This window comes from Nipponia nippon, unplaced genomic scaffold (assembly GCF_047370975.1).
Source record: "Nipponia nippon isolate SJK-2023a ecotype South Korea unplaced genomic scaffold, ASM4737097v1 scaffold_1, whole genome shotgun sequence".
Lineage (NCBI taxonomy): Eukaryota > Metazoa > Chordata > Aves > Pelecaniformes > Threskiornithidae > Nipponia > Nipponia nippon.
Genome location: NW_028262290.1, coordinates 144,016,341 through 144,042,646, shown reverse-complemented (window position 1 = coordinate 144,042,646; position 26,306 = coordinate 144,016,341). Strand labels below are relative to the sequence as shown.

Genomic DNA, 26,306 nt, shown 5'->3' with positions numbered 1-26,306 from the left:
GCCTTCACTGCCACATTTCAACCCCAAAGTTTGCCTTTCTCGTGCAGTTTGCAATAGCATTTTTTAAACAATTTTGTATAAAAACGAGCAGATGGATGCATTTTCTGTTGGTCTTTGGTTGTCGTCTTTTTTTTTTTTTATTTTTTAAAACCCGCTTTAGATACAACATCAGCAGCAGGGGACCAGGCCGGGGGGGCCCTGTGACTCGACACGTCTCAGCCGTGACAGTATAAGCCACCACGTCCGTCCTCCCCCTCGTCCCTCCCGCTGGGCTGCGGCTGAAGGCGAGGGAGCCGCCGCGGCGGGGGACAGCACCACCGCGGAGGCCATTTTGCAGCCGCTGAGGGAGGGGGAGAGAGGGCGGCGGGCGCGGCCGGGCGGGCCCCGGCCCCCCGCGGCAGGTAAGCGCGGCAGCACCTGGTGGAGGGGAGGGGCGGGCTGCCCAGCGGGGCACCGCGCCTGCCCCCGGGCGGCAGCCGGTCTGGCGGGGCGACGAGGCTCGGCGTGAAGCGCCATGGCCGCCCGGCGGGCCCCGCTGCTCGCCGGGGAGCCGCGGCCCCTCGCCCCGCGGCGGGCGGGGCAGGGCAGGGCAGGGCGGGGCGGGGCGCGGCGCGGCCGGCAGGGGGCGCTGTCCCGCCGGGCCGGCCGCGCGGGGCAGGGGGAGCCGCAAAGGGTTAAGGAGCGGGCGGCGGAGGCTGGCCGCCCCCGCCGGGGGAGCGGGGAAGAGATAAACGGGGGGCGGGGGGGGGGAATAAAAAATAAAACCAGACGGGCGCCCGGGGCCGCGGAGCGCTCCCGCCTCTCCTTCCCCCCGCCCGCCCGCCCGCGGGGACAGCGCGGGCCGCGGAGGCCGGGGCGCAGCGGCGGGACGACAATGCAGCAGGCGGAGAAAGCAGGAGGGGCAGCGCACGGCAACATGGAGGGAGGCGCGGAGCGGGCCAGCCCCTGATGCGGCTCTTTCTCCTCCTCCTCCTCCTCCTCCGGGCAGCGGCTCCGGCGGCGATTCCCTCCCTGGCGGCGGCTGGCGGCGGCGGGTGGAAATGAGCAGGTCGGCGGCGCTTCTCCTCTGCCTGCTGGGCTGCAACGTGTGGAAGGCGGTGACCAAAACCTTAGGGGCGCCCGAGGCGGCTCAAGGTCGGTGCGGGAAGGGCGGCGGGACTGGCCCGCTTTGTGCGGTGGCCCCCGGGGCGGCGGGGGGCTGCATTGTGCGGGCGGCGGCGAACTTGGGGGGGGCCTGGGCCGGGGGCTTGGCGGGGGGGGCGCGGTGATGCGGGACCTCTCCCGGCTCCCAGCGCCCGGCGGCTGCGGGGCGCAGCGGGGGCGCCGCCCGCTGCAGAGCCCCCCAGGCCCGGGGTGGTGAAAGCAGCCCCGCGGCGGAGGCGGGTGCAAGCTCCGCGGCTGGGGAGCTTTTGTTAACGGAAGGGGCAGGGGCTGCCGCTGGCCTCATTGTGCTGCCCCCTCCTTCCCTCCCTCCCTCCCTCCGCGCCGCCGGAGCTGTTGCATTGCGTCCTTCTCCCCCGGTTCCCCTCCTCCCCGCCGTGCCCGCCGCAGGGCCCGACGCGGCGGTGAGAGGCGGGCTGAGGGGCACCGGCGGCCGCAGGCCCTGCCCCCGGCCGTGCGGGGCTGCCGGGCTGCGGGCTCGGCCCGCCGCCCCGGGACGTTTCCGGGCCGCGGCCGGGCCTTTTGTTCGGCGCGGTGGGCTGCCCGCCGGCCGGGCGGGGGCCTGTCACGGCGCCGGGCGGCCGCTGCGCCCCGCGGCAGCCGGGGAGAGACACTTCCCCGGCCGGGCAGCCTCGTCCTCCCCCTACGCCCTCGCCCGGGCGGGAGCAGAAGCCGCAGCGGGGCAGTGCCCGAGCCCCCCGGGAGGCCGCGGCGGCTCCCCCGGCACCTGGGGCAGCTTCTGGTCCTCCTGGGCCGGGACGGGGTCCTGCCGGGGGCTGCTCTGCCCTGAGCCTCGCAGGTGCCGTGGTGAGGCGGCCCCTCGGCGGCGAGGCGCACCTGCCCTCCAGCCCTCGCCCCCGTGGAAACGCGGCAGCGGGAGACGCTGCGCCGTGCCCCGCTTGCCCTCGGCCTGGCGTTTGGTGGCCGGCTTGCCCTCGGCCTCCTCCTGCCAGGCTCCGGCAGGGATCCTGCGGCAGCATCGCGCCTGCCGGGACCAGGGCTACGCTGGGAAGCAGAAAACTTGTCTACCTAAGGGTCTGAGAGGTGCTAGGAGAAAGTGTGTCCTCCCCCGCGGCCAGTGCGAGCCTCATGGCATGCGTTGTCAAGTGGCTAAATGTGTCATCTGTGATGAGAGACCGTACGCTGGCTTAGCCTTCGTGGTGATGGCTTGGCAGCGTCTTTCCCACTGTGGAGGGGTGGAAGTACACCACGCGACGAGTACCCTTATGTCCTGTTTCCTCTAAGCTTTCCTGTCTCGTGCGTCAGTAAGAATCAGTAAGCGATGCTTGCCACAAGAAGGAAAGCATTGAAAGTAAGCTTTTTGGACTCTTTCTTTTGTGGTTGTATTTGCAGTATGCTAAGTAAGATATAGGTGGGCCTGTGCTCTCATACAGAGTATTCAAAAGGTATTGGTATCTTGTAGCAAAACCTACCACGCTAGGCAATCTGACATCAAATGTAATGTCAGATTCTGCCTGGTTTTTAAGGACAAAACAGTAGCAGTTCTGGAGTAAGAAGTACTAAACTATAACTCAAAGGCCAGTAAACTCAGGACTATACTGGGTTTATTGATAAGCATGCCAGAAAAACAGAACTGTGTTCATCCCTTGAAGCTAGCACTTCAGATACCAAGTTAACGTCAAAATCTATTGTAATTTCTGTATCATATGGAAAATCTCTTTCATATATGTGATCAAAGTGGTGAGGTATTGGCCAAATTAGTGCCTTTCAACTGCCCTGTCGATCTCATCTTCTATTGTCAAGCTCAATTCATGGTATGTGGAAAGGCTTGTCTCTATAGCTGCTACATCCACATCAAGTCTGTTAGATGATTATTTAAGTAATAGCAGCTATGTCACTGAGCAGAGAACATTTCTATCTAAATAGAATAGTCTAATTTTATCTTCTGTGTAAGATCATCTGAGTTTTCATAGATAGCATCATTTTCCAAAGTCTAATTACAAGCCCAGTCTTTACTCTTTGGCCATGTACGTTGGTAAGTGGATATGTAGAGCTAATCTCATATTGAAGTGTGTTCTGCTCACTAGTTACCAGCTACTTACCATGAGTCTTTTTTTGACAGTTTATGCGATGCTAGCTTGTAGCCTTGAATAAGTTCCTAATCATCAGGTGTGAACATCTTCTGGGGAAAAGAGTTTTAGTACCAGGCACAGTCCCTGTTTGCATACTGAGCACAGTAAGTGCTAAATGGTTGTAAAACCTAAACCAACTGTTTTTCCCTCCTGCCCTTTTAGCGCCGCGGTGATAGTTGTAGCTACAGGTGAAGCGCCATTGCCAAAGTTCAGGGATGTTTGCAGATGACCGACTTTACCCTTGTGGCTGGGAAGAGACTAGTGAAAAACCAAGGGATTGGAATAAAGGTGGAGGTGAGAAAGCCAGAGGATGCCATCAGGGAGTAATTGCTTCAGCTGCAGTATTTATTGGACGGGTTGCAAGAGACTAGGGCAGAGAGCTCTTCTCGTGGTGGGACAGATTAGAGGAGACTCAGTAAGATGTTCCATGCCTGTGTTAGCATCCCAAATAAATAGGTCTTAGATTTGGAGCTATTTGAAGGTGGGGTTTGTAGTCAGGGTTCTGGTTAAGGAAGGGATGAGGGGCGATGCTTTGCATTGAGCATTTCTGTTTTTCGCTGCTCTCAGCCGTATGTTCAGACAGTCCCAGCTCCAAATTCTGCTCGGCCAGACTGATTACGTAATTCGTGAATATGGAAAGTACTGGTAATTAAGCTCTGCATTTAGCACCCTATTTAGAAAATTGGATGACTTTGGCAGGCTGTTACCTTATTTGATTCATTATGCAGATCTGTTGTGGCCTCTGAAGGTCACAGAGGTACTTTCTAAGTTTCAGTAACTTCTTTTCTTTAATATGGTAAAATCCACAAAGATGAGTTCTTCATTTTTGTCAGCGTTGGTGCTTAGAGCCCCAGCAGTGAGGCTGTTAGAAGTCCATGAAGGTACACTTTAGCTTTGGTAAAGCTTTACCTCTTTAATTTCTCTCAGATACTGAAAACCTGACAAGTGTTTCAGGTGAGGACTCAATTACGGTTTTGAGGTTTTTTTGGTGGGTTTTTTTGTTTGTTTTTTAATTGTTCTATCAGGTATTCCAGAATTGGTTTGAATGCCGAAATGAATGTGTAGAAATTTTAATTTAAACAAACCAACGCTTAAGCTGCATTCCTGATGGAAATTGGTGATTTGTCTGATGAGTACAGACAAAATACACAGTGAATTTTCTTCATATGAACAGATTCCTTTTAAACTTAGGGAGCCTTGGCAAATAGTAATTTAAGAATTATGTGAAGAGGTAACACTAACGCAGGGAGAATGTAAGCAAAATCAGTGTAACTTGAGAAGGGGTTAAATTTCTTTGTTGCCTGTAAAGTTTGCTTTGCAGTAGAAGATGAGGATGATTCATTTGTAGATGCCAGAGAGAGGCTCTTTTAAGAGAAATCCTAGAATATTCTGTTGTAGTGCAGAAGTCCAGTATGACTTTTGTCGGCTGCAGTGGGTATTGGTTTTAATTCATGTCTTCATTGGTCTTCATATTTCATTAGCTGTCCAAAACAAGGAAGTTATGAAGAATAAAATAACATTTGAGTAATAAGTAGCACCCAGTTCAAGGACTAGTCTAGTAGTAGATGAATGTGCTCAGGATATCCCACCATCATAATCCCAGAATGAGACCAGGCAGTTACTTTTTTTTCCTAGTATGATGATGAATAAAAGTTGAGCTGTTGCCGCTTAGTCTGAATCCTCAGTATCTTCTCCTTCTATGTGCATGGAGGACAGGATGGTTGATGCTTGAGTCCTGCTGTTTGGAATTGCCTGCCTGCCTGCTAACAGCCATTACATTACTTGACATTGTGAAAGCCAATTTCACAACCATTTCAGCTGGACATTTTGTAAAGGCTTCTTTTCTGGACAGCACAGTAACAGCTGTGAGGAGACCCTCAAGTTCTTAGCTTTTTTGAAGCCAGTTATCCCAGGCTTGCAGTTTTAGCCATGATGATAAAGTTTAGATGATGCAGAAATAAAGTCTTTCTCTCTTTCGTCTTGCACTGCTGTACTCTCTCTTCTCAGTCAGCTGCAAATTGCTAATGACCTTCAAATGCAAACATTTATTTCATTGAGACCACAAATGTACTCATAAGAGTAGAAGCTAAATCGCTCTAAAGCGGTGCAAAAGATGTTGTTTTATTTTAGTGGAGGAGGAAATTGTTTACTTAGTACTAGATAGTATTGTAAAATCTTAATGAGGATGAGGTATTCATTGGTTTTATCGGTTATCAGACCTGAGTGAGCACTCGACTTTTTTTTTTTTCTTTCCATGTTTACCTTGAACTACTAATGCCTGCAAATGCCTAGTAACTGATTTCTCTCAGTCAGTCGAACAAGTTGCCTAGGTGAGCTGAGGGTTTAAAATTGCAGTCTTTTTCTGCTAAACATTTGTGTTCACTCTTTTGGCTTGTAATACCTTGCATTAAGTGATTCAGCTTACCTTAAATAATATGTGTATGCACTTGTCAAGTGACAGCAAATTCGCTTGCTACCTTTCCCTGTGGTCTTTTGTCTGCTTGTGTCTTGAGATGGTGTTAATTGCCATGTGTTACCTAACACAAAGGTTAAAACAACCTTCTCCCTCCCCCTTCTCTTTTGTCTTTTTTTTCTTTAAACCTCACACTGGCACCTCTTACTGCTTGAGACTAGAACCTGTTTCATGAAATTTTTAGGGACAGCTGCTTTCTGTGCCAACTTCTGGCCAAGTGAATGGCTTCAAATATCAGTCCCCTCTCTACAGGAGAGGTTTCTGGTAGCAATGAAATGCAATTTTACCATACGCTTGTTAATTTAACAGAAGCCTGGGTATATGTATTTGTGTGCTTGGGGAGGAAGAAGGATTGTGCTTTTAGGTTTCTTGGAAAGCTTAAGAAATCTCCAGTGGTTTTGGTGCATGGAGGAGCAGAAATGTCGCTCTGCCTCCTGTTAGTACAAACTTCAAATTAGTTTTTTACTCTTGTCTTCTGTGGGCAATGACTAGCCACAGTCTTGGTGCATGAAGAAAACTGAGAGGAAAATGCATGGCAAGGAACCTCGATGCATAGGTCGTGTCAGTATAGGTATGCACAGTACCTGGCAGCTTGGTGGTTCGGCTTTAATGGCATTTCTTAACAACCTGCTTGAAGTTTGGATATTGGATAGCAGTATGGTGGGGAATGATGTCTCTTTTCTACATATCTCAAATTCATAGAATCATAGAATGGTTTGGGTTGGAAGGGACCTTAAAGATCACCTAGTTCCTCACCCCCCTGCCATGGGCAGGGACACCTTCCACTAGACCAGGTTGCTCAAAGCCCCATTCAGCCTGGCCTTGAAAACTTTCAGGGATGGGGCATCCACAACTTCTCTGGGCAACCTGTTCCAGTGTCTTACCACCCTTGTAGTGAAGAATTTCTTCCTTATATCTAATCTAAATCTACCCTCTTTCAGTTTAAAACCATTACTCCTTAGCCTATCACTACATGCCCTTATAAAAAGTCCCTCTCCAGCTTTCTTGTAGTCCCCCTTCAGGTACTGGAAGGCTACTAGAAGGTCTCCCTGGAGCCTTCTCTTCTCCAGGCTGAACAATGCCAGCTCTCTCAGCCTGGCCTCATAGGGGAGGTGCTCCAGCCCTCTGATGATCTTCATGGCCCTCCTCTGGACTTGCTCCAACAGGTCCATGTCCTTCTTATGTTGAGGGCCCCAGAGCTGAACGCAGGACTCCCCTCTCATGAGACCCCACCTGGAGTAGAGGGTGAGAATCGCTTCCCTCAACCTGCTGGTCGTGCTTCTTTTCATGCAGCCCAGGTTACCGTTGGCTTTCTGGGCTGCAAGCACGCATTCCTGCGTCATGTTGAGCTTCTGATCAACCAACACCTCCAAGTCCTTCCCCTGAGAGCTGGTCTCAATCCATTCTTCACCCAGCCTGTGCTTGGGATTGCCCCAGCCCATGTGCAGGAACTTGCACTTGGCCTTGCTGAACTTCATGAGGTTTGCACAGGCGCAGCTCTCTAACCTGTCAAGGTCCCTCTGGATGGCGTCCCTTCCCTCTAGAGTATCAACTGCACCACACAGCTTGGTGCCGTCAGCAAACTTGCTGAGGGTGCACTCAATCCCACTGTCCATGTCCCCGACAAAGATGTTAAATGGTGCTGCTCCCAATGCTGACCCCTGAGAAACACCACTTGTCACTGGTCTGCATGTGGATATTGAGCTGTTGACCGCAGCTCTGAGTGTGACCATCCAGCCAATTCCTTATCCTTGTCCACCTGTCAAATCCATGTCTCTCCAATTTAGAGGCAAGGATGTCGTGTGGGACAGTGTCAAATACTTTGCACAAGTCCAGGTACATGACGTCAGTTGCTCTTCCCTTGTCCACCAGTGCTGTAACCCCATCGTAGAAGGCCACCAGATATGTCAGGTACGATTTGCCCTTAGTGAAGCCATGTTGGCTGTCACCAGTCACGTCCTTATTTTCCATGTGCCTTTAGCATGGTTTCCAGGAGAATCTGCTCCATGATCTTGCCAGGTACAGAGGTGAGACTGACTGGCCTGTAGTTCCCCAGGTCTTCCTTTTTTCCCTTTCTAAAAATGGGGGTTATGTTCCCTCTTTTCCAGTCATTGGGAATTTCACCAGACTGCTACGACTTCTCAAATATGATGGATAGTGGCTCAGCAACTTCATCAGCCAGTTCTCCCAGGACCCGCAGATAGATCTCATCAGGTCCTGTGGACTTGTGCACCTTCAGGCTCCTTAGATGGTCTTGAACCTGATCTTCTCCTACAGTAGGTGGGAGTCCAGTCCCTGCCTTTGCCTTCTGCACCTTAGGTGGTGTGGCTTGAGCACTTGCCAGTGAAGACTGAGGCAAAAAAGTCATCGAGTACCTCAGCCTTCTCCATATCCCAGGTAACCAGGTCTCCTGTTACCCTCCAGAGAGGGCCCACGTTTCCTTAGCCTTCCTTTTATCACTAACGTAGCTATAGAAGCTTTTCTTGTTGCCCTTGACATCCCTGGCCGGACTTAATTCTATCAGGGCTTTAGCTTTCCTAACCTGATCCCTGACTGCTCACAATTTCTCTGTATTCCTCCCAGGCTACCTGTCCTTGCTTCCACCCTCTGTAGGCTTCCTTTTTGAGTTTGTCCAGGAACTCCTTGTTCATCCATGCAGGCCTCCTGGCATTTTTGCCTGATTTCTTCTTTGTTGGGATGCATTGCTCCTAAGCTTGGAGATGATCCTTGAATATTAACCAGCTTGCTTGGGCCCCTCTTCCCTCCAGGGCTTTATCCCATGGTGCTCTACTGAGCAGATCCCTTGAAGAGGCCAAAGCCTTCTCTCCTGAAGTCCAGGGCAGTGATCTGGCTGTGCGCCCTCCTGTAGTCTGTAAATTACTGTAGTACATTTGATCAATACAATTGTGTCGTGTGTCTTGACCTTATAACTTCGGGAGATAGTTATTTTTCCAGTCAGGCAAAAATAATCTAATATAATCTAAATAATCTCTCAAAAATACCTGCAACTTGAAATCAAAATGTGCACTTCCAGTATTTCTGTTACCTTATACACTGATTACCTTATGCAAGTTGCATTTTTTTTGTAGGATTACTTTCCCTTTGTTGCAGTATATACTATTTCTGCCTTGAAATATGAAGAAAGGCAACTTCTGAGAGAACTGCACTGTTGGTATTCTGCCTTTTGCACAGATCTCAGTGGTTTTACCACTTACCTGTCAGGGAGCACAAATAAGGGAGGCAAGAAGCCTATGTAAAGGGTTGTATTTACTAGAACAGATGAGTTTAATAATACTAAATATAATACACACTAATAATATACACTAAAATATTTTGTTTTGGGAAATACCAAAGAGAACTGAGTGCTGCTTTTTTTTTCTTCAGGAATTCCAGAAACATTTTCCTGTAAGCTGGTTTACATTAAGTTTTCAGTTAATGTAATGTCTGGCTTGTTGTGCATGGGTAATAAGCATTATACACATGCTTTTTACAAACACCATCTTTAGTTTTGTTGGAAACTGGGAAGATACGTATATATTTGTTAATACAGAGCCATAAGAATGTAAACATACTGTAATTTCTTGTTGCTCTTAATAAGTGCATTGAGTCTTTCACTTTAAAATATTGAGACAGAATCATATTTGACATAATGGTGAGTCTGAGCCCTTGAAAGTAGTATTTAAGTACATTTCAATAGAGCTACGTTTTCATTCCATGTAGAATGCCAATGTTCTGGTTCAGATATACCCATGTCACTTTTTTGCTAGCTTGAAGAGCAACAGATCTTGAGATGATCTGAAGGAAAAATTAATTTATGTACAGCATAGTCTGTAGATTTGGCTCCCTCGCTAGCTACTTGGGGGATTGGTTATATTTAAACAGAACTGCTGTGGATATAAAGTATGTTTTGAATAGAAGCAGTCTGCAGGCAGGGCACAAGAGTCCCTGGAAATCCAACACTGAAGCTATCTCTTAATTGTTCCTACTCTTAGGTTTTGCAGTTCTGTGAGCTGTCACTGCCTGTGCCATACTGTAGAGGCATATGAGGGAGTGAAATCCTGTCTTTATCCATTATCTATCTATCTAAAAAAAATTTTCCATGATGAGGGTGGTGAAACACTGGAACGGGTTGCCCAGAGAGGTGGTAGATGCCCCATCCTTGGAAACGTTCAAGGCCAGGCTGGATGGGGCTCTGAGCAACCTGATCTAGTTGAAGATGTCCCTGCCAATTGCAGGGGGGATGGACTAGATGACCTTTACAGGTCCCTTCCATCCCAAAGCATTTTGTGATTCAATGGTCTATACACCTCATGTACCAGGAGGTGAAGCCTCCCTGTTGCTGTGAGTAGGAATCTGCACCATGGAGAACTCTGCTATGCCGCTGTAATGGTTGTTTTTCAGATGAGGAGGCAAGAGCACATAGTAGTAGAGGGGACCCCACATAGGCCTTGCCGGACTTGGGGTGACTCTTGTAGGGGCCGCCATCAGCCTCTCTGCCCTGTGGGAGCCAGGCTGTGAGGAGACACGGTGGCAACTGCAGCTGGCAGGGAGGAAAAGGAGCGTGGCGGGGAAGCCAAGGGGAAGGAAGTAGCAGCATCCTTTTGGATTGGGGACAGCAAAGCAGCTGAATCCAAGAAAGTGCAAAATGCTTCCAGTTTTCTTAAGTTCTGGCTGCAAAAGTGCTGAGAACTACTGTACTGCCTGGTAGGTGTAAGTAATACAATAGCAATGTTTAAGAGTAAAGGGGAGCTTACCTTGACAGTTGGTAAATGCTGAGATAAATAAAAGGTAAAGGCATAATGTACTTCTGCTTTGTTAAAGAAAACAGAGGCCTGCCTTCTTCATGCAGTAATTAACAGAGGTGATAGCAGTGTTGGGAGCTCCCTCTTGTTTCATCCCACCTTTGTGATTATCATTACTGAAAAAACAGTGTCTTTCATCCTTTATAAGCAAGGGTGTATACTAATACAGCAACAAGTATTTCTCAAACGATGTTGTGAGACTTGCTTGATAATAAAGCAACAACAAATTAAGGTAAATGCTGTATTTGGACTGCTGCTGGGAGGAAATTAATGTATCAGCAGTTTTGTCCAGCCCTCTTGCTCTCCACCATACCGTGAACAGTTGTGCAAAGTGAAAGGTTAAGATCCAAATACCTCATAACTCAGTCTGTATGAATAATATATAATATAATATATGTGAATGTTAGACTTCTCATGCGAGGGATTTGCAATTGTCATCCAGGGTAGGAGGCATCTCACCTAACTCGGGTGCCTGCAGTCTGCTAGTCATCCACAGTCCTTTTACAGACATGAAGATCTAATCTTTTCAGCTAATGGAGCCGAGTGTTATTCCTGTCACCTGGAGTAAGCACATTTGGTCAGATGAATGGTGCTGTGTGCATCTCCGCTGACTAGCCTGGCAGTGTAGACAAGAGCGTACTCCCATTTAGTCAGGTGAATCTTCCCTCAGATACTGTAACTGGAAGTTTCATCAGCGCTGTGTTGCCCTCTGGCTCAGCCTTAGAGCTACTGAATATATACCATGTAATAAGCTATGTGAAGGAGCACGCGCTCTTGGATTACCTGGCTGGGTTATCTTGCCTTTCTCAAGACTCGAACAAGAGTTACGGTCTATTTACATTTCTAAACCATTTGTCTTTGTAGCACAATGCTTACGAGCCAAAGTGTTTCACTCCCAAGAGTAAATAAACAAAAAGAAAGGTTTGGAAACAAGTAAGGAGGCTTGCAGAGTTGTTTGGGCTTGTCTACATGTTTTTAATTAGCTTTGTGTTCCCAAGAGTTGATTTATTCTGCATTAAGCTGCATTGTTACTCTCACCTTTTGTCTGTTTTCTCTTACTGGCATTTGTGTAGCAATGTGGTAAACCAGATCGAGGAAGTTACCCAACTGAAAACTCCTGTATGCGCCCATTCAGTCTTCACCTGGATCACTTTCCCAGTTGGATTCATTGGAAATTACACAAATGCTGTGCTGGTGCAGAGGAATGGGCTGAGAGGAGCTGATAAGGGAAAACAAGGACTTCATGGCAGCAGTGCCAGTTGATGCAGGATTAAATCGTTTGTAGAAATATAATGTAAGATGTATAACAACATTTAGCAAGTTAACTGTTTTAAAAGTTACTGCTCAAAGGAGATGGCTGTTGTCTGAAAATGTGATACCACCCCATTGCTCAAAGAAAAAGCATAAAGAATTTCTTGAAAACTAATTTGCCTACGGTAGACAAAAAAATGCATTAAGAGCAGTGAATACTGGCAGATCTGGACCTAGGTACTGGCAGATGATTTGAGATGCTTTCGGCTGTGACCGTCTCTGTCTCCATCAGAACAGGGTTTTGTCCCTGCCTCAGATACTCCAGTTTGTAACCCTGCATGGTAGTTTAAAACAGAGCTTCATCCACAGTTTCAGCTCAAGTGAACTGTAAGATGTAGTGCTCATGAGTGTTTCTCCCAGTTGTAGAGTAATGGGTGGGTTAGTACCCGAGTCATCTTTTCTCTGCTCTCTGAGTGTCCCAAATGGCTTGAGAGGAGATGATCTGCTTCAGCCCCTTTAAACACTGAAGAAATGTGGAGGGCAGTACTGGGTACTTAGCATAGCATTCTGGTAGAGTAACTTTTGTCAGCTAGCCGTGAATGTACGATTTGGCCTAATTAGCAGATGATGCCTGATAGTGTCTGGTCACTCCTCTCTGAACTGTCTGTCAGCCAGAGCAATTCCCACTTTCCTCCAGAGAATTGCCCTGCTTTTCTTAGTTAGTGCACTTCTGCATTGATGTCTCCTAGATTAGGGTGTCTGCTGAGAGATAAGAAGTTTTCACTCCTTATCCTACCCTTCCTCCTTCTGTCCCTGTGTTGTCCCTCTCATATCTTGAAAGGCTTGGAGTGCTTTTGCTGCAGACTGGCAGGAAAGCCTGCTAGGGAGTGTCCATGGCTGTTTCTTGTTTCTGTTTGAGTTGGGCAAGCATTGCTAGGGAAATAAATGAGTCCAGGAGCTCTTGAGGCAGGACTGATGGTCTGCAGGGGGTGAGGTGACCGAGGGCGGGAACACGCTGCTGGGCAGCAGGGCCCTAAACTTGTCCAGGCGCTGCACTGTGTTCGCAGAATGGGTGGCATCAGCTCAAGATGGGAGCAACAGTTGCTCTCTTTGCTTCCCTCTGAATTGCACTCCTGGCAAGTTCTGAAACCTGCTGAGTAGCATGCTGACCTGGACAAATATTACAGTAGTTTAAAAAGCTACTTGTGGTAATAATGTTGACAGACACAGTGAAGCACAGCAATATACTTGCTCTTTTAGCTTTACTGCTAGTACCCAGAGTATTCTTACAACTCAGCTTATTTCAGCGTGTGGTGCTGCAGTTGAGGTCCTGGCAAATAACTTAAGTTTGAGCCAGTCTCTAGGTTCGTGAAGTATGATTTACAGGAGCCAGAACCACAGATGTTTGAAATGAGAGCTGTGTTTTCGTTGTTTTGCAGAGTGCCTGTGTGTGGGGACTGTTACTTTTTTTTCCCTACTATTAAAATTTTAATATGAAAAAGTTTTCTTCAAAAGTTAAAATTTCCTTTATTCTTACAGGATAGTTATTTCACTCTTTATACTGCTAGTTAAAACTTTTTAGAGGGGAGCTATGGCATTAAACTGACTTGATGTAAATGTTGTTAGCAGTCTACTTGAAAATTAAAAATACACTTGCTTCAAGCAGCCTGAAGCAGTAGAAGCAAGAGCTTCTAATGGAATGAATTTCAAGTTTACTTATTGCTGGAAGCTATTGAGTTATAACTGCAGCAAGTTTTGGAATATTATTAGTAAAAGTACTTTAAAAATCAGTTGTTGAAGGAAGAGAACCTGATGTATTAAAATTCTTGTTGAAAACTATTAATTTTTCCAGATATTTTATTAGATAAGGACTTCCTTCTTTAAATCAGATATGAATAGCTATCTGCTCTGTGAAGCTTTACCTCAGTGAAAACTACTTGGCACTCTTTAGCTATGTTCAAAATCTTGCTGGAGATCTTGTTTTAATTACCTGTGAGTATGTAGTTAATCTTTCAGTAACATTTTCCCTTTTTTTTTTTTTTAATCATGGTTTAGTATTGCTGCTGAAAGAGCCAAGTGAGCCCTCAGCAGATGTTGTCATTAGAAAAGGGATCGAAGCAGTGTCATGTCACAAGCTAACTTTCTGCACAGGAAAAATCCTTGGGTTTTGACGGGGTGAGCGGCTAGGTAACAGAGAGTAGAGCAGTTTTTGCGGTGGTATCCTAGAAAGGTGATGGTTATTCCCATGTGCAAGTTAATGCATGCTTTTAAGTGAGTACTCCATACTTTCATAAACTCTTCTGTGGTGAAGACAAATCAAAAAAGAGTGTATATAAGCTCTCAAGATCAAACTCTTATAAATAAGTGATAGCCCTGTGGATTCCCTCAGAGCAGTAGAGAATCTTTGTTTACCATGGATGATTGCACATATACAAAGGTGCTTTTTAATGCATTCAAGTATTAAGTCTTGCATCAGTTGGCCACTGAGAATCATCGAGTGCCATCTTCCCTTACCCCTAGCCTAATTCCGTGGTGGAAGACATTAAAGCTCAAATTCTTATGGCCAAACTCTCTCGGGTGTTTCTTCAGTCCAGGTATTATTTAATCTGCGTGCCTGGGCCCTGCAAAACTGCAGTGATTTTGGTATTTCCAAGAAGGTATATATTGAATTGGAGGAAGAGCAAATGCACAGCAGTGTTTCCTGACCATGATGCTGATGTGGGGCAGAAATTTCATTGCTTCACTGTTACTTTATGCCATTCTGTCTACTGCTATACAGATTAACAGCTAGTAAGGGTATACTCTAAATAGTCCATCATGAAAGAGCTTTGGTACATCTGGGGGCTGGCTATAAACTAATAGTATCTGACAGTACTGGGTTGCAGGGCTGATCATTGCTTACTTTCTGGTGTGTCTTTGTGGAGATAGTAAAGTGCAGCCTTCATTACTCCAAATCTTGTTAAAATTCAGAAGAGCTTTTAACAGCCCAAAGGCTTTGAAGGAGATGCGTATGTTTGCCAAAAGGAATAGTGCTTTCTCTTGCTGAGTTACATCTCTAAGTTATTCCTGCAGCATCTTGAGTGTATAATGAAAGTTAGTAGTAAAAAAAAGGGTGTATCTTCCTTGAGAGAAGAAACACTCCTTGCTTACTCTCTAGTCACAGGATGAGGAAGATACTTCTATTGTGCAGAAGATAGGGTCAGGAGTAAAGACAAAGTGCAATGACCAAGATGGCACGCTGTCTAGGTCAGGGCTGGGAAGTAAACCAAGGCCGCACAACAGCTGGGTCTTAATTCATGCCACTTTTACTGTAATGATTAGGGAGCTTTTGACAAATTTACTGATACTCAGTCATGGCAGTTTCTTCTTGGACCCTTGTGAAATAATTTTCAGATTTAGTCACCCTTTTCTTGCCATTCCATGCTTCTCTTTGTCACACTTGCATGAGTGTAAAGGGTAAAGCCAGAAAGCTGCCTGGCAGTAGGCAGTGCAGCGGTCCGTCAGCAGCCTGGGCTTGCTGTCAGCCTCCTGGGAAGGCAGACAGCCCCCACCTGCTACGTGGATGTTCAAATTTGAGGATATTTTTTTGTAAGTAGATACTCAGCCACTTGTCCCCAAAATGGATGGCAAGCTTGGTTTCTGAATATATATATATATATATATATATATATATATATATATTCATATATATATGTAATGAAAGTAAGGAGAGAGAGGAAAAAAAAAGGCAAAAAGAAAAGGCATGAAGATGATAGGATGATATGATAAAGTTCCTGTATAGGAAACGAAGTTTGAATGGGTTCCAGATACAAGTACTAAGAAGCTTCTTCCTTTTCCTCTTGGTCCTCCCCTCACCTTCCCTTCCCTATTGAGTTGAGCTTAATTTTTAACTTTATTTCCGTGTGCCAGAAGACAACCTACATTTTCAAAAGTAGTCATGTAAACAAATCTGTATTTCAAACATACTCGATAGCTTGATGTTGCTAGTAACATCAGAATCTCATTTCATGTTCTTAAGCAGCAGGAGGATAAAACACCTCAAATCCAAGATGCTGTTAAGAAGTCAGTACTCGTCTGTAGTTACAATGCAGGAAATACCATAAGAAGCAATTATTTTAATTCAAAGAGTGAGGCAATGCACATAAATGTTGATTTTTTTGATAAGTTTGCTGATAACTAATTGAACATGTAAATAATGTTCTCTGTGTTCCTCGTATAATATTAGCTTTTTTTTTATTATTTTAAACCCAGACTGACGAACCATGATTTTATGAGGTAGCCATGCAATAGCATTCACTGGACCTCTTTGCCTGAGGGGGAAATAAAAATATTGTGTTTTTTACTATGTTAAACAGAATAGGGGAGAAGAAATGATATTAATATGTCCATTGATCTCTTTCCTTGTCATGAATTATTCAGATGCTAGTATGGTTGGTTTTGTTAGGTTTTAGGGGTTTTTTTAAGCCTTGTAAAGAGGAGAACAAATACAAACATAACTAGGTATTATATTGATGCTAGGTATGATCTTCACACCTTAATTTATCTCAGTTTGTGTTAATTAGCAGGTTTCTGAGAGAAAAACAGTGAGTCAGTATGACTAGCTTTCCTGAATGACTCTGAAAAACTATGAATTTAGTGTTTACTGGAATCTTCCCGTCTTCTTACTTCTGCTAGAAAACTGGGATGGTTACAATTGCGGGTTGGAGACCTCAGCATTCATGCACACATGTGCAGACGTGCACACATGCTTGTCTTGTAAGGCCATATGGTATGAATCAAAGCTTACCTCACAGTAGTAAAACTGTAATGCATTTTCCACCATTTTCAGTTATGTGTTCATGGCATGAATTTCTGTACTTTAAACAACTTAGAGTGATTGTCCTTTGTAAATGGTCATTATTCTATGAAATTAATGTGTTATCCAGGATACTTGGCTTCAATTTTGTCCTTGGATTGCTATGGCTATTTCAATAACACCAGAAGTTGTGTCGTCTTTTCTGCTCACTGGCTTTGTTCAAAGCAGATTTGGCTTGCAAATGTATACAGATGTGTTTGTTCTTTCTTGTTCATGGCAATAGATTTGAAATAAACCCTTGCTAGCAGATAGAAGGCATGTGAATTAATTGAGTGTATGAGTATGTGTATTTCCTTGTTCAAGATTTTTAAACAGTCTGTTGAGGCCTCTAATTAAGCATCGCTGGCTTCTGGTCTTTTTTTTCCTCTAGTTTTCATGGTATTTGCATACTATTATCAGGAGTTCTTAGAAATTTCCAACTTTCTCAGAAAAAGTAGAGTTTAATATTAGGCTTTAAAATCTTTTATGTAAACATGTATCGCTTAGAAATTTTTTCTCTTGTTGTAGTAGCTCAAGACAATTCAGCCTTTAGTCTGTGGTAGTGCCTTCAATACCATTAAAAATTATCCTTTCTAAAAACACAAATATGCTTAGCATCAAAATGAAGAGCTGACCTACTTTATATCTTTGTATTAAGTAGGGTTCTAGAGGTAGTTAAGATACCTTAAAAACTGACCAGATGGTGAATCAGATGTATTTATCCAGAACCGGTGAATTCTGTGTATTTCTGTTTCTTTTTCCCATCACAGTGGTGCTTTGTGCTAGAGCCTGTGTGAGTCTGTATTGGTGCTTTGTGACCAAAGGAAAAAAAATATCGTACTTCTGAGATTATGTTACCCCAATGTAAGGTAAGACATTCAATTAAAGCCACTATACCTTGTAACAAAAGAATGGGAATCTTGTGGATATTCTTAATACAGGTAAAAGTGACAGAATAATGTCTTATTCTGCCAGTTACATTAGTGAAAATCAGTATGAGTAGGTTCTTCTCTTTGGTAGTGATAGTAGGTCCTTGGCTTCTGACTACTCCCGTACTCTCAGTATACCTGTGTGGAACTGATATGCTGTCATTTTTCTTTATCAGAAATAGAAAGTATCAGATAAAATGGTGCGTATTTAGGTAACATAATGTGTCTTCTACATTGATCTTCTTGTGCAGTTTGTAAACACTCCGATCTATCTCTTCAGAATATGTCTGATGGCTGAATCTTCTGCTGCACTCGTCATTTTTGACAAGACTTCTGTTGCCAGCAGCTGTGGTGTAGAAATTGGCCTCAATGGAGTAGCCAGTAACTTCTTCAGAGTCACAACCACCTTGACTTTCAGAAGAGATGAATGTGTCCTCCTCAGTGTGCCTCTATGGTTTCCTTAGAGCAAGGAGCACACTCGGGCCAAAGTATGAAGGAGATGAATAGTTCATCAGGGAGTTGTGCTAAGACTTACTTAGTTGTTTCCTGATACTTGTTTCTGGCAATTCTGGAGACATTTTATGCTTTGTCAGATTCGCTTGAACTTGCCTCTTACCAGTGTTTCCAACTGTGCATTATAAAAGCTGTATTGCCTGGGTGTTTACTCATGAGTTAGCTGTCCCTGACAACTTGGCAATGTTTCAACGTGCCCTTCCAGTTGCTTGAAATACAGCTGCATTTCAGCTTCTGAAATACTCTCATGCATGTGCCTTGTTCTTCTCCCAGATTCCTAATCCTGATCAGAAGTGATTGAGAAGGATTTGGTTACTCAGTGGTTCCTAGAGAGATGCTGAATGTGTAGGCGGAATAAGGCATTTTTGCTGGCCTTCACTACCACGCATAGATGGGGCTATAGCTAGAACACTGTGTTTCTGTGTGTGTTTTTCCTACTTGAGGGAAGCTTGACTAGCTTGACAGCCATGGCAGTATCTCATGGCTACTAACTGTTGTGGTGTTGGCCATTCCTTTGTATTCTTTTTGACACACTGCATCCAGACATAGGAGGTCTGTCGTGTTGGCTTTCTGCTAAAGGAGGATCCAAAGCTGCAGCTTCTGCAGTGTGGGCTGGTGTGACAGAACATACAGCAGTGAGCAGGCTGTGCTCCTGTTCTTCACACTCATCCCAGCCCCACTGCTGCTTCTTTTTGAGTGACTCTGCATCCAGATCCTATGGATCTGTGCAATAATTAAAATAAAAGAATGATTCTTACAAACATTTTGTGGACTCATTGGGGGAAATGAAAAAAAACAAAATCATCTTACTGGCTTCTGTTCAGAAGAACAGTGGCTGCTGTGCAGTTGTTTTTGCCTTGCTGCGTGAACTTGGAACAAATGTCTCATTGTTTTGCTCTCAGTGCTTGCAGGAGGCAGATGCTGGCCTTGCACTGCCTACCACCACTGTAGCAACTTGCTTGGCTATTATATATCTGTAAATAGAGTCAGTAAATCAGTAGCGCATGAGGGTCCCAGCTTGTGGCTGGGGTTCTGCTGGGCTGTAACGTGTCAAGTTGTTGCATTTTTTTCCTTTTTCCATTGCCAGGGAGCTAAACAGCAGGAGTTCTGGTTTGTGACCCCCTTCTAATGCTGTAAGCTGTGCAGTAGGGAAAGGCAAATAAGGTAGAAACAGAGGAAAAAAGTTCATATGAAAATGCAAGTAGGTGGAAGAGATAAACAAAATAAAGAGGATACATCAAAGGTACCCATCTGTGGCTTACTGGCTTTAGCTGCTTGTTCTAAACTGGCAAGAGAAGAATGTGTCCACACTTATTTGCCAAAGACTGGCATGCTCAGGATTGCTTCAGAGCTACTATCCTGCAATACTGAGTTGGAGCCAGAGGGCAGTTTACTGTTCATTAGTTCTTGCTGACAGCTTGGCGTTGATGGAAGTGGATGCTTCTAGAGGAAGGAAATTTAGTGCAAGATTATGAAATGAGGGGATAGCGGTTTATCTGTCTCTAAATGTTGGCTTCTCTATCTGCGTTGGGTTTCTCTGCTTCAAGGGGGTTTGTACTGCCCAGATATAGGGGCTTGATGTAGTGGTATGTGATGTTGGTATGGTGGAATAGCCTTTCTCTGGAGGTGCAGAAAAGAGGAGCTTATGGGAAACGGCATTTATTTGAAGAATTATAAACACAAGCATTTCTTTTTCTTACTCCATTGTGCAAAAGCTTCTGTCCTAGGTATTCTCTTCAAAGAGAGTCTCTGACTGCTATGCGGTGTTTGCCCTTCAGGTCTTGTAATGCTGACCTCGTCTCTGATCTGATTTCACTCTGTCCAGGTTTTAGTGCTATATGCTGGTCTTTGCTTTCTGAGCACCTTTAACAAGAAACCAGTGTGTTGTGTGCTTGAACACCACCTCAGACTGCTCCTTTTTAATCAGTGCTCAAGGTTTTATGCTCTTGTTTGTCCCTTTCACTGTAGAGTGCCATTTGGCTCTGTCCATGTTCCTCCTCTCTGCATATCTTCCCCCTCTAAGAAATCATACTGCTCTATTCAGCCTTACCTATCACTTCTATATAGGTCATGTCCAATTCTACATACTCTTAATTTTGATTTCTCTGTCTGTCTGGTCTCAGCAGCTCCTGGCTACACCATAATTTATTACAAGTGACAGGTTTGGAGGAGGTCCTCTGCTGTGTCGTATCTTTGACTACTGTACTGATGGCAGATGATCGTGCTGTGACATTCCTCTGCTTGGGTGTTTTAAAAAAGTTCCAGGGTGGAGGAACTGACATGCTCTGCAAATTATAAAACCCAAAGGAGTTTAAAGTAACAGCTGCCAAACAGCTTTAACTCTTTGCTTTCCATCTTGGTTTATATTATGAGTGAGGAATAAAGTTAATATTTTTTAATGAAAAAAAATTTGGAATGCATTGTGAACTAATGAGAATCAGATGGTAACTTTTTATTGTGTGATTCTTTAAAGAGTTAAAACATGATAGCAAGGGTGTTAATCTAGCAAATGTGTTCTGTTCATGTTTCAAACCCAGCATGAACAGACATGGATGTTTTTAATAAAAAGACAGATATTTAATTCCAAGAAATATACAGGTCTTATGCCAGAATAAATGCAATTTGTGATTTCTGGTTAATTTTTTATTATTATTATTATTTTAGAATTATTTCCTTTAGGGGCCATTTGTAGTCTTTGGAGCACTTTGTAACTTTCAGTAATAGTCTCAAGATTTTGTGTATTACATAAACTTCCGATTTCCTTGCTAGTAATCTGTGTTTATTTGACTTTCTGAAAGCTATTACAGGCACCAGCGACAGCCTATACTTGATTTTTGGATTACTGATTTTTTTTTTTTTTTTTTTTTTTTATTTTTCAGCTTTTTTCCCCCACTTCTTTGGTCTAATAGGTCTACCTTGTCCCCTTTGCTTTCAGCCTGGAGCAGGATGATTGTTAACTGCGGAACATGGAAAGCAAATTTTTGCTAGCTGAAAGCAAAGGGAGGCTGTCTCATTTCTCCTTTTTGGTGCGCAAAATGATTGCATGTTGTTTTCAGAGTGAGTAGCTTGGTCTGCGTGGTTGCAGTTGGTGCTTGTATGCAGAACAGAAGCGGGGACTAGGTGAAATTTGTTAGTGTTATATTGTGGATCGTACCAAATGGCCCTTCTGCCATCCGATCTGCCAACATACTACTGCAGAAATTACAGGTGGTGTGCAAGATGTGACCACAGCTCTCTTTGTAGATGGGGAGAGGTAATGAAGTGCAGCAATATGTTAACTTCTGTGTTTGACCTAAATATGTTTGGAACACAGATTTGAATATGAATTGTGAGTCCAATGAAAGTGTAAGAGTATGGGACTGGAACAGACTGCATTGTCAGCTTTATGCAGGTGCCATGTGAGCTCTTATTGAGTCTGGTTGACCTCGTCTTAAAACTGAGTTCTGCTTGATTCCACCATTTGTGAATCAGAGGATGTTTCAAAGCATTTCACTGTTATTAGTAATATTGTATTATCCAGTGCAAATTTTTCAATACTTTTTATCTGCAACGGCAACTAAAATAATTAAGCCATAGCTCATGGGTGACTCAACAGCTTGATCCATCTGGTTGAGTTCAGTGAAAGTTGCAGTTGTACAAATGCCCTCATGCTTTAAAAAAAAAAAAAAAATTACAAACTAAAGATTGGGCACATGGGGACACTGGCAACAGAGATGCTGAAAACCCTTAGCAGTACAGAGCCACAAATGTTCAGAAAAGAAAGCAATTGATTCCTATCTAATTGGTATTCAAGAGAACTTAGGTAACTGAACTGTAGTGGTAAGCTAGTCTGAACCTGATAATCCCTCATACTTTCCTTCTCCAGTCTTATCCAAATGAATGCAGCTTGCACATGGTCCTGTTTCTTAGCATGATAATATTTTAGACCAGCTTCTGAAATAGAAAAACAGCAGACAAGCTTGCAGGCATAAATATTTTATCCATGTCTCAGACGAAGTTGGCTTTCCAACTTGTACATACCTCAGTACAATTGCTCTGACTTTAATTTGATTAAGTTAATATCAAGACAAGTTGAAGGGGAGGAAAAAAGGATGGTTAACGTCCATCCAATGGGGGAAAGGAAGGCATTGAAATAGTGGGGGGCTAGGATCACAGAATCAGGTTCAGGTTGGCAGGAACCTCTGGAGGTCATCTGGTCCAACCCCCTGCTCAAGCAGGGCCACCTAGAGCCAGTGGCCCAGGATTGTCTCCAGGTGGCTTTTGAGTATCTCCACAGATGGAGACTCCACAACCTCTTTCGGCAACCTGTGCCAGTGCTCAGTCACCCTTACAGTGAAAAAGTGTTTCCTGATGTTCAGAGGGAACCTCCTGTGTTTCAGTTTGTGCCCACTGCCTCTGGTGCTGTCACTGGGCACCACTGACAAAAGCCTGGTTCTGTCATCTTTATAATAAAGTAGGAAGTGAGGAAAATCTGTGACATATGGTATTAGCATAATTATGCCACATTTGAGGCTGTTTTTTCCAAGTTGAACTTGGCTGGAAGGTGCTGCTACTGATAAGCCCAGAAAGGGTGGAAAGACTTGGGTGTTTGAAAATTATCAAACTTCTACTAATTATTCATTCAGTAGAAGATATCTGTCTTGGAAATCAAGCCTTGCATGTTTCCTCAAAATTATTAATTCCATAGCAGAGCCAAGAAGTTGCCAGTATGCCAGGTTATTTTGAGTGGAGTTGTATTGCTTTCATAGCATTTGTTGTTAAAACATGAACAGTAAAATATAAGGTGGACTGCCAGAAATTCTGGATGTTTAACAGTTGCCTGTGATCTAAAATGTCTCAAGGACAATGTTTTCACACTGCATCTGTCTATCCAGAGCTCTGACTATGAAGAATTTAATATACAGGGAGTTGTGGTAGTACCCTGCTTGTATGTTTTAGTGCCATATGTGTTGGCATCTATATCTTATTTGATGAGCAATTTTATAACATACTCTTTATAATGTTTCCTCCTTACAGTTAAGATATGATCATAGTGTCCTTCCAGATCTAGGAGAATCAGCTTCGAATGTCGCAGCAGTTAGTGAGAGATTGCTATTCTACAGTTTGGATAACTTGAATTGATTTTCACCAAAAACCTGTCAGCAGTATTGGTGGATGGAGTCACTGCCTGGCTGCTTTTGCACTGCCAGAGGTGAGGTGTGTTCAAGTAATGCTCTGCAATCCTTCAGCTGTGGGAGTAATAATATGCAGATGAGGGGTGGTGCCAGGCAGCTTGGAGATGTGCATCTTCATCTGCTACTGATGTTTGTGATTATGCCGTTTCATACACCTTCGGTGTCCATGGTGAGTAGCTGTTATAACAGTATTCGATCCCATTCAAAAAGCAGTCTTATTCTTTCGGCTAATCAGAAGTGAATGTTACTTACCTATACAGAAAAGGTTGCTGTTGCTAGCCGGAGCTCACAGCTTTGCAAAGCCATGCGGGACTGTGTTTATTCTCTTGATGTCAGTTTGTGCCACCTGGCACAGCTCCATTACATTCAATTTTTTCTCCTTTCCCAGAAAGGAGGAAACAGGCACTTCAAGCCCTGAATAATCATCTAAACATCAATGTGTGATGATTGGAGATAACAAATGAACGATTAAACTTGATTTCTTGTTTGTAGAAAGTTCGTTGCTACCTGACTTTTGAACTACAGGTGAACTTGCTCAATCACACTTTTTTTTTTCTCATAACGTAATTAACTTCGTTTTCCTCTAGTACAGATTGCTCACATGAATCGTTTTATATAATGGATTGTATCAGCATTTCAGAGTATATCACTGCATTCTTTTTTGACTTTCAGCTTTCTGTGACCTAATGCTGCATTCCAGTACTTGCAAAACTCTTAGCTGTCTATCCCTTGAAAAAAAAAAAAAAGGGAGTGGTGGGGAGAAAAAAAGATTTCTTAATCGAGCTGGTTGTCTGAAGGCCAGACCCTGCCATCCCCAGGTTAATCCATATGACCTGCTGCCTTTCTTCAAGAATTTTGGAGAAGATTTTGGATAATAGCAGGTGCTTGAGCTCCTGAGCATAGTAGGAATTATTGTCACTGCCTCCACACAAGAGTAGGAGGTGTAGCTGGAAATTTGCTATCTCAGGTGCTGGGCACAGAGCTGGGGACTTCTGCAGTCGGTGTCCCGGCCGCTGGATGGCCGGGCACAGGGGGCTTCTCTCTGGCTTGCACCCTGCCTTTGTGGTTCTTGAGACCGGACCACCTTTTAAAAGCACTCTTTTTGTTATCAGTTGTAAATCCCTAAGACTTGTATTCATGGAAACATCACAGTTCAACCTATTTACAGCATTTATTACCGTAATACTGTACTTTCAGTTGTTACAGATAGGAAGATAACCCTCATATAAACTTTCCTAAACTTTTTTATCCCAAGATCTTTGTATTCTTTTTGCTCACCTTATTGTCCTTCACATTCTGTGGTGTTAGTTACTCAGTTCTGCTTTTCTTACAGAGTTGAAATGCTCTTTTCAAAGTTGATTACCAGAAAAGTATGTGCTTGCTTTATGCTGTTTTGTTTAATGGCAGTAACAAAACGAACCTCATAATATTAAACAGCACAAATACATCCAGTCATATCCCTGTCCTCCACTTAGTGTATACATTAATGGTCTTGAAATAAATGGTTTCATGGTGCATGCAGTAACCCACTAACGTGAGAAAGCATCATATTTATCAGAATCAATTTTTAGCAAAGTTTGAATCTTAAATTTTTACTTGTAATCTTCTGTCTAACTTTTAATTCAATAAAGGCTTCAACATGTCTTCAGATTGCATTTGTGTTTAGACTTCCAGAACTGATACCTTGGGGTTTGGGGTTTTTCTTCTGTTAGGGAAATTGTCTGTCAAGTTTTCCAGTTGTTTTCTACAAAGCTGAAATTTTGATAGATAGACTCTTGTAAAAGCTGTTTTGGGTCTTTCTCTCTAACTTGCTAACATTGCACATAAACTTCTGTTAATATTGAATGGGATAATAGTGCTGTTCCTCTTAAGCTTATGGAGCCCAAACCTTACTCTACCTGCAGTAACAAAGCAGTTAGTGATGTTTCATAAGGATTTTGCTTTCCATTTGGCATTGCAAAAGTATTCCTGTGTGACCAAACACACTAGCCTGTGAATAGATACTGAATATTTTTACTAGTGTTTTTTTTATTCACACTTATAATAATAATATTTATAAAGCTTTAATTTTATAACATTCTTCACAACATGAGGCAGCTAGTATGAATTTGTGTATTTTGGGACCAATAACAAGAATTTCTAAGTTGGAGGCTCATCAGTTGTTAGTTATGGAGGAAGAAACAGATAAGAGAGTATTGGTCAATCATGGAGTGTCTTATGGGCCACCAAAGTGATTCTGCTATGAAAAAAGCAGATATGATTGCAGAATGTGTTGGGTGAGGAGTTCTCAGCAGAAAGGGTGATACTAATGCTGTTGTAAAGACATTGGCATCACCTTCTCTGAAATTCTGGCTTCCGTTCTGTTTCTTGTTTGGAAAAGATTGGTTCAGACATTTGAAAATACCTTTCAAGGTGAGAAAGCAAAAGAGGATGTATCTCAATTAGTGGAGAAAAACAACAACAAAAGGGACTTAGCAAAACGAAGAGTGAAATGTGATAGCTCTTTGCAGGGAAGGACCTGTTTAAAGAACGAATAACGCTTGACAGTTTGGCCTTGAGAAGAGTATGCAGGTAAAAAGTAGCCATTGAGGAGTGGGGTTCTGGCACAGTAACCAACGGCACAGGGGTGGAAGATGTGTAATTACCTTTTTAAGATGGAACTTGAAAAGGTTGAACTTTTTTTATGATGTATGTTTCTTGTGGTGACAGAGGCCTAGATTTGACTACCCACAAGATTCCGTTATGTCCTTTATTCTAATTTAAAACATTCCTACTAAGAACAAGTGAAAAGAATAGAAACACAGAAAAGATGTAATAATACAATGAAGATCCAGCTAACATATTTTTTTCTTTGTTTCTTGTTTTTGTTTTTCAGTGAAATACCGAAAAAAAAATCTTTTTCTAAAAATGGCCTGAGGTGAATCAGTATTCAAATAAAAAACTAAAACCAACACAAGAAGTTGAAAAAGTGACTCTCTAATTTCTTGAGATTTACACTTTGTACTTGTATTACAGTTTATTAGGGATTGTATGTTAGTATTTCTTGATAATTTCTGTACAGATTACTTTTTTTTTA

General features: G+C 43.7%; 1 protein-coding gene across 3 annotated transcripts in view; it reads left to right on the top strand.

Moving 5' to 3' along the window:
- The first annotated feature begins 311 nt into the window (after window positions 1-311).
- FAM171A1 (family with sequence similarity 171 member A1) overlaps window positions 312-26,306 on the top strand; it is a 91,358-nt gene continuing 65,363 nt past the window's right edge. For 2 of the 3 annotated variants that reach the window (XM_087775764.1, XM_087775754.1), the window contains exon 1: window positions 824-1,134. In XM_087775764.1, the coding sequence (XP_087631890.1) occupies window positions 1,041-1,134 (94 nt within the window). In that variant the 5' untranslated portion in view covers window positions 824-1,040. Of the gene's footprint in view, window positions 402-823; window positions 1,135-26,306 lie in introns of those variants that run through there. The other variant, XM_087775746.1, reaches the window with a different exon arrangement.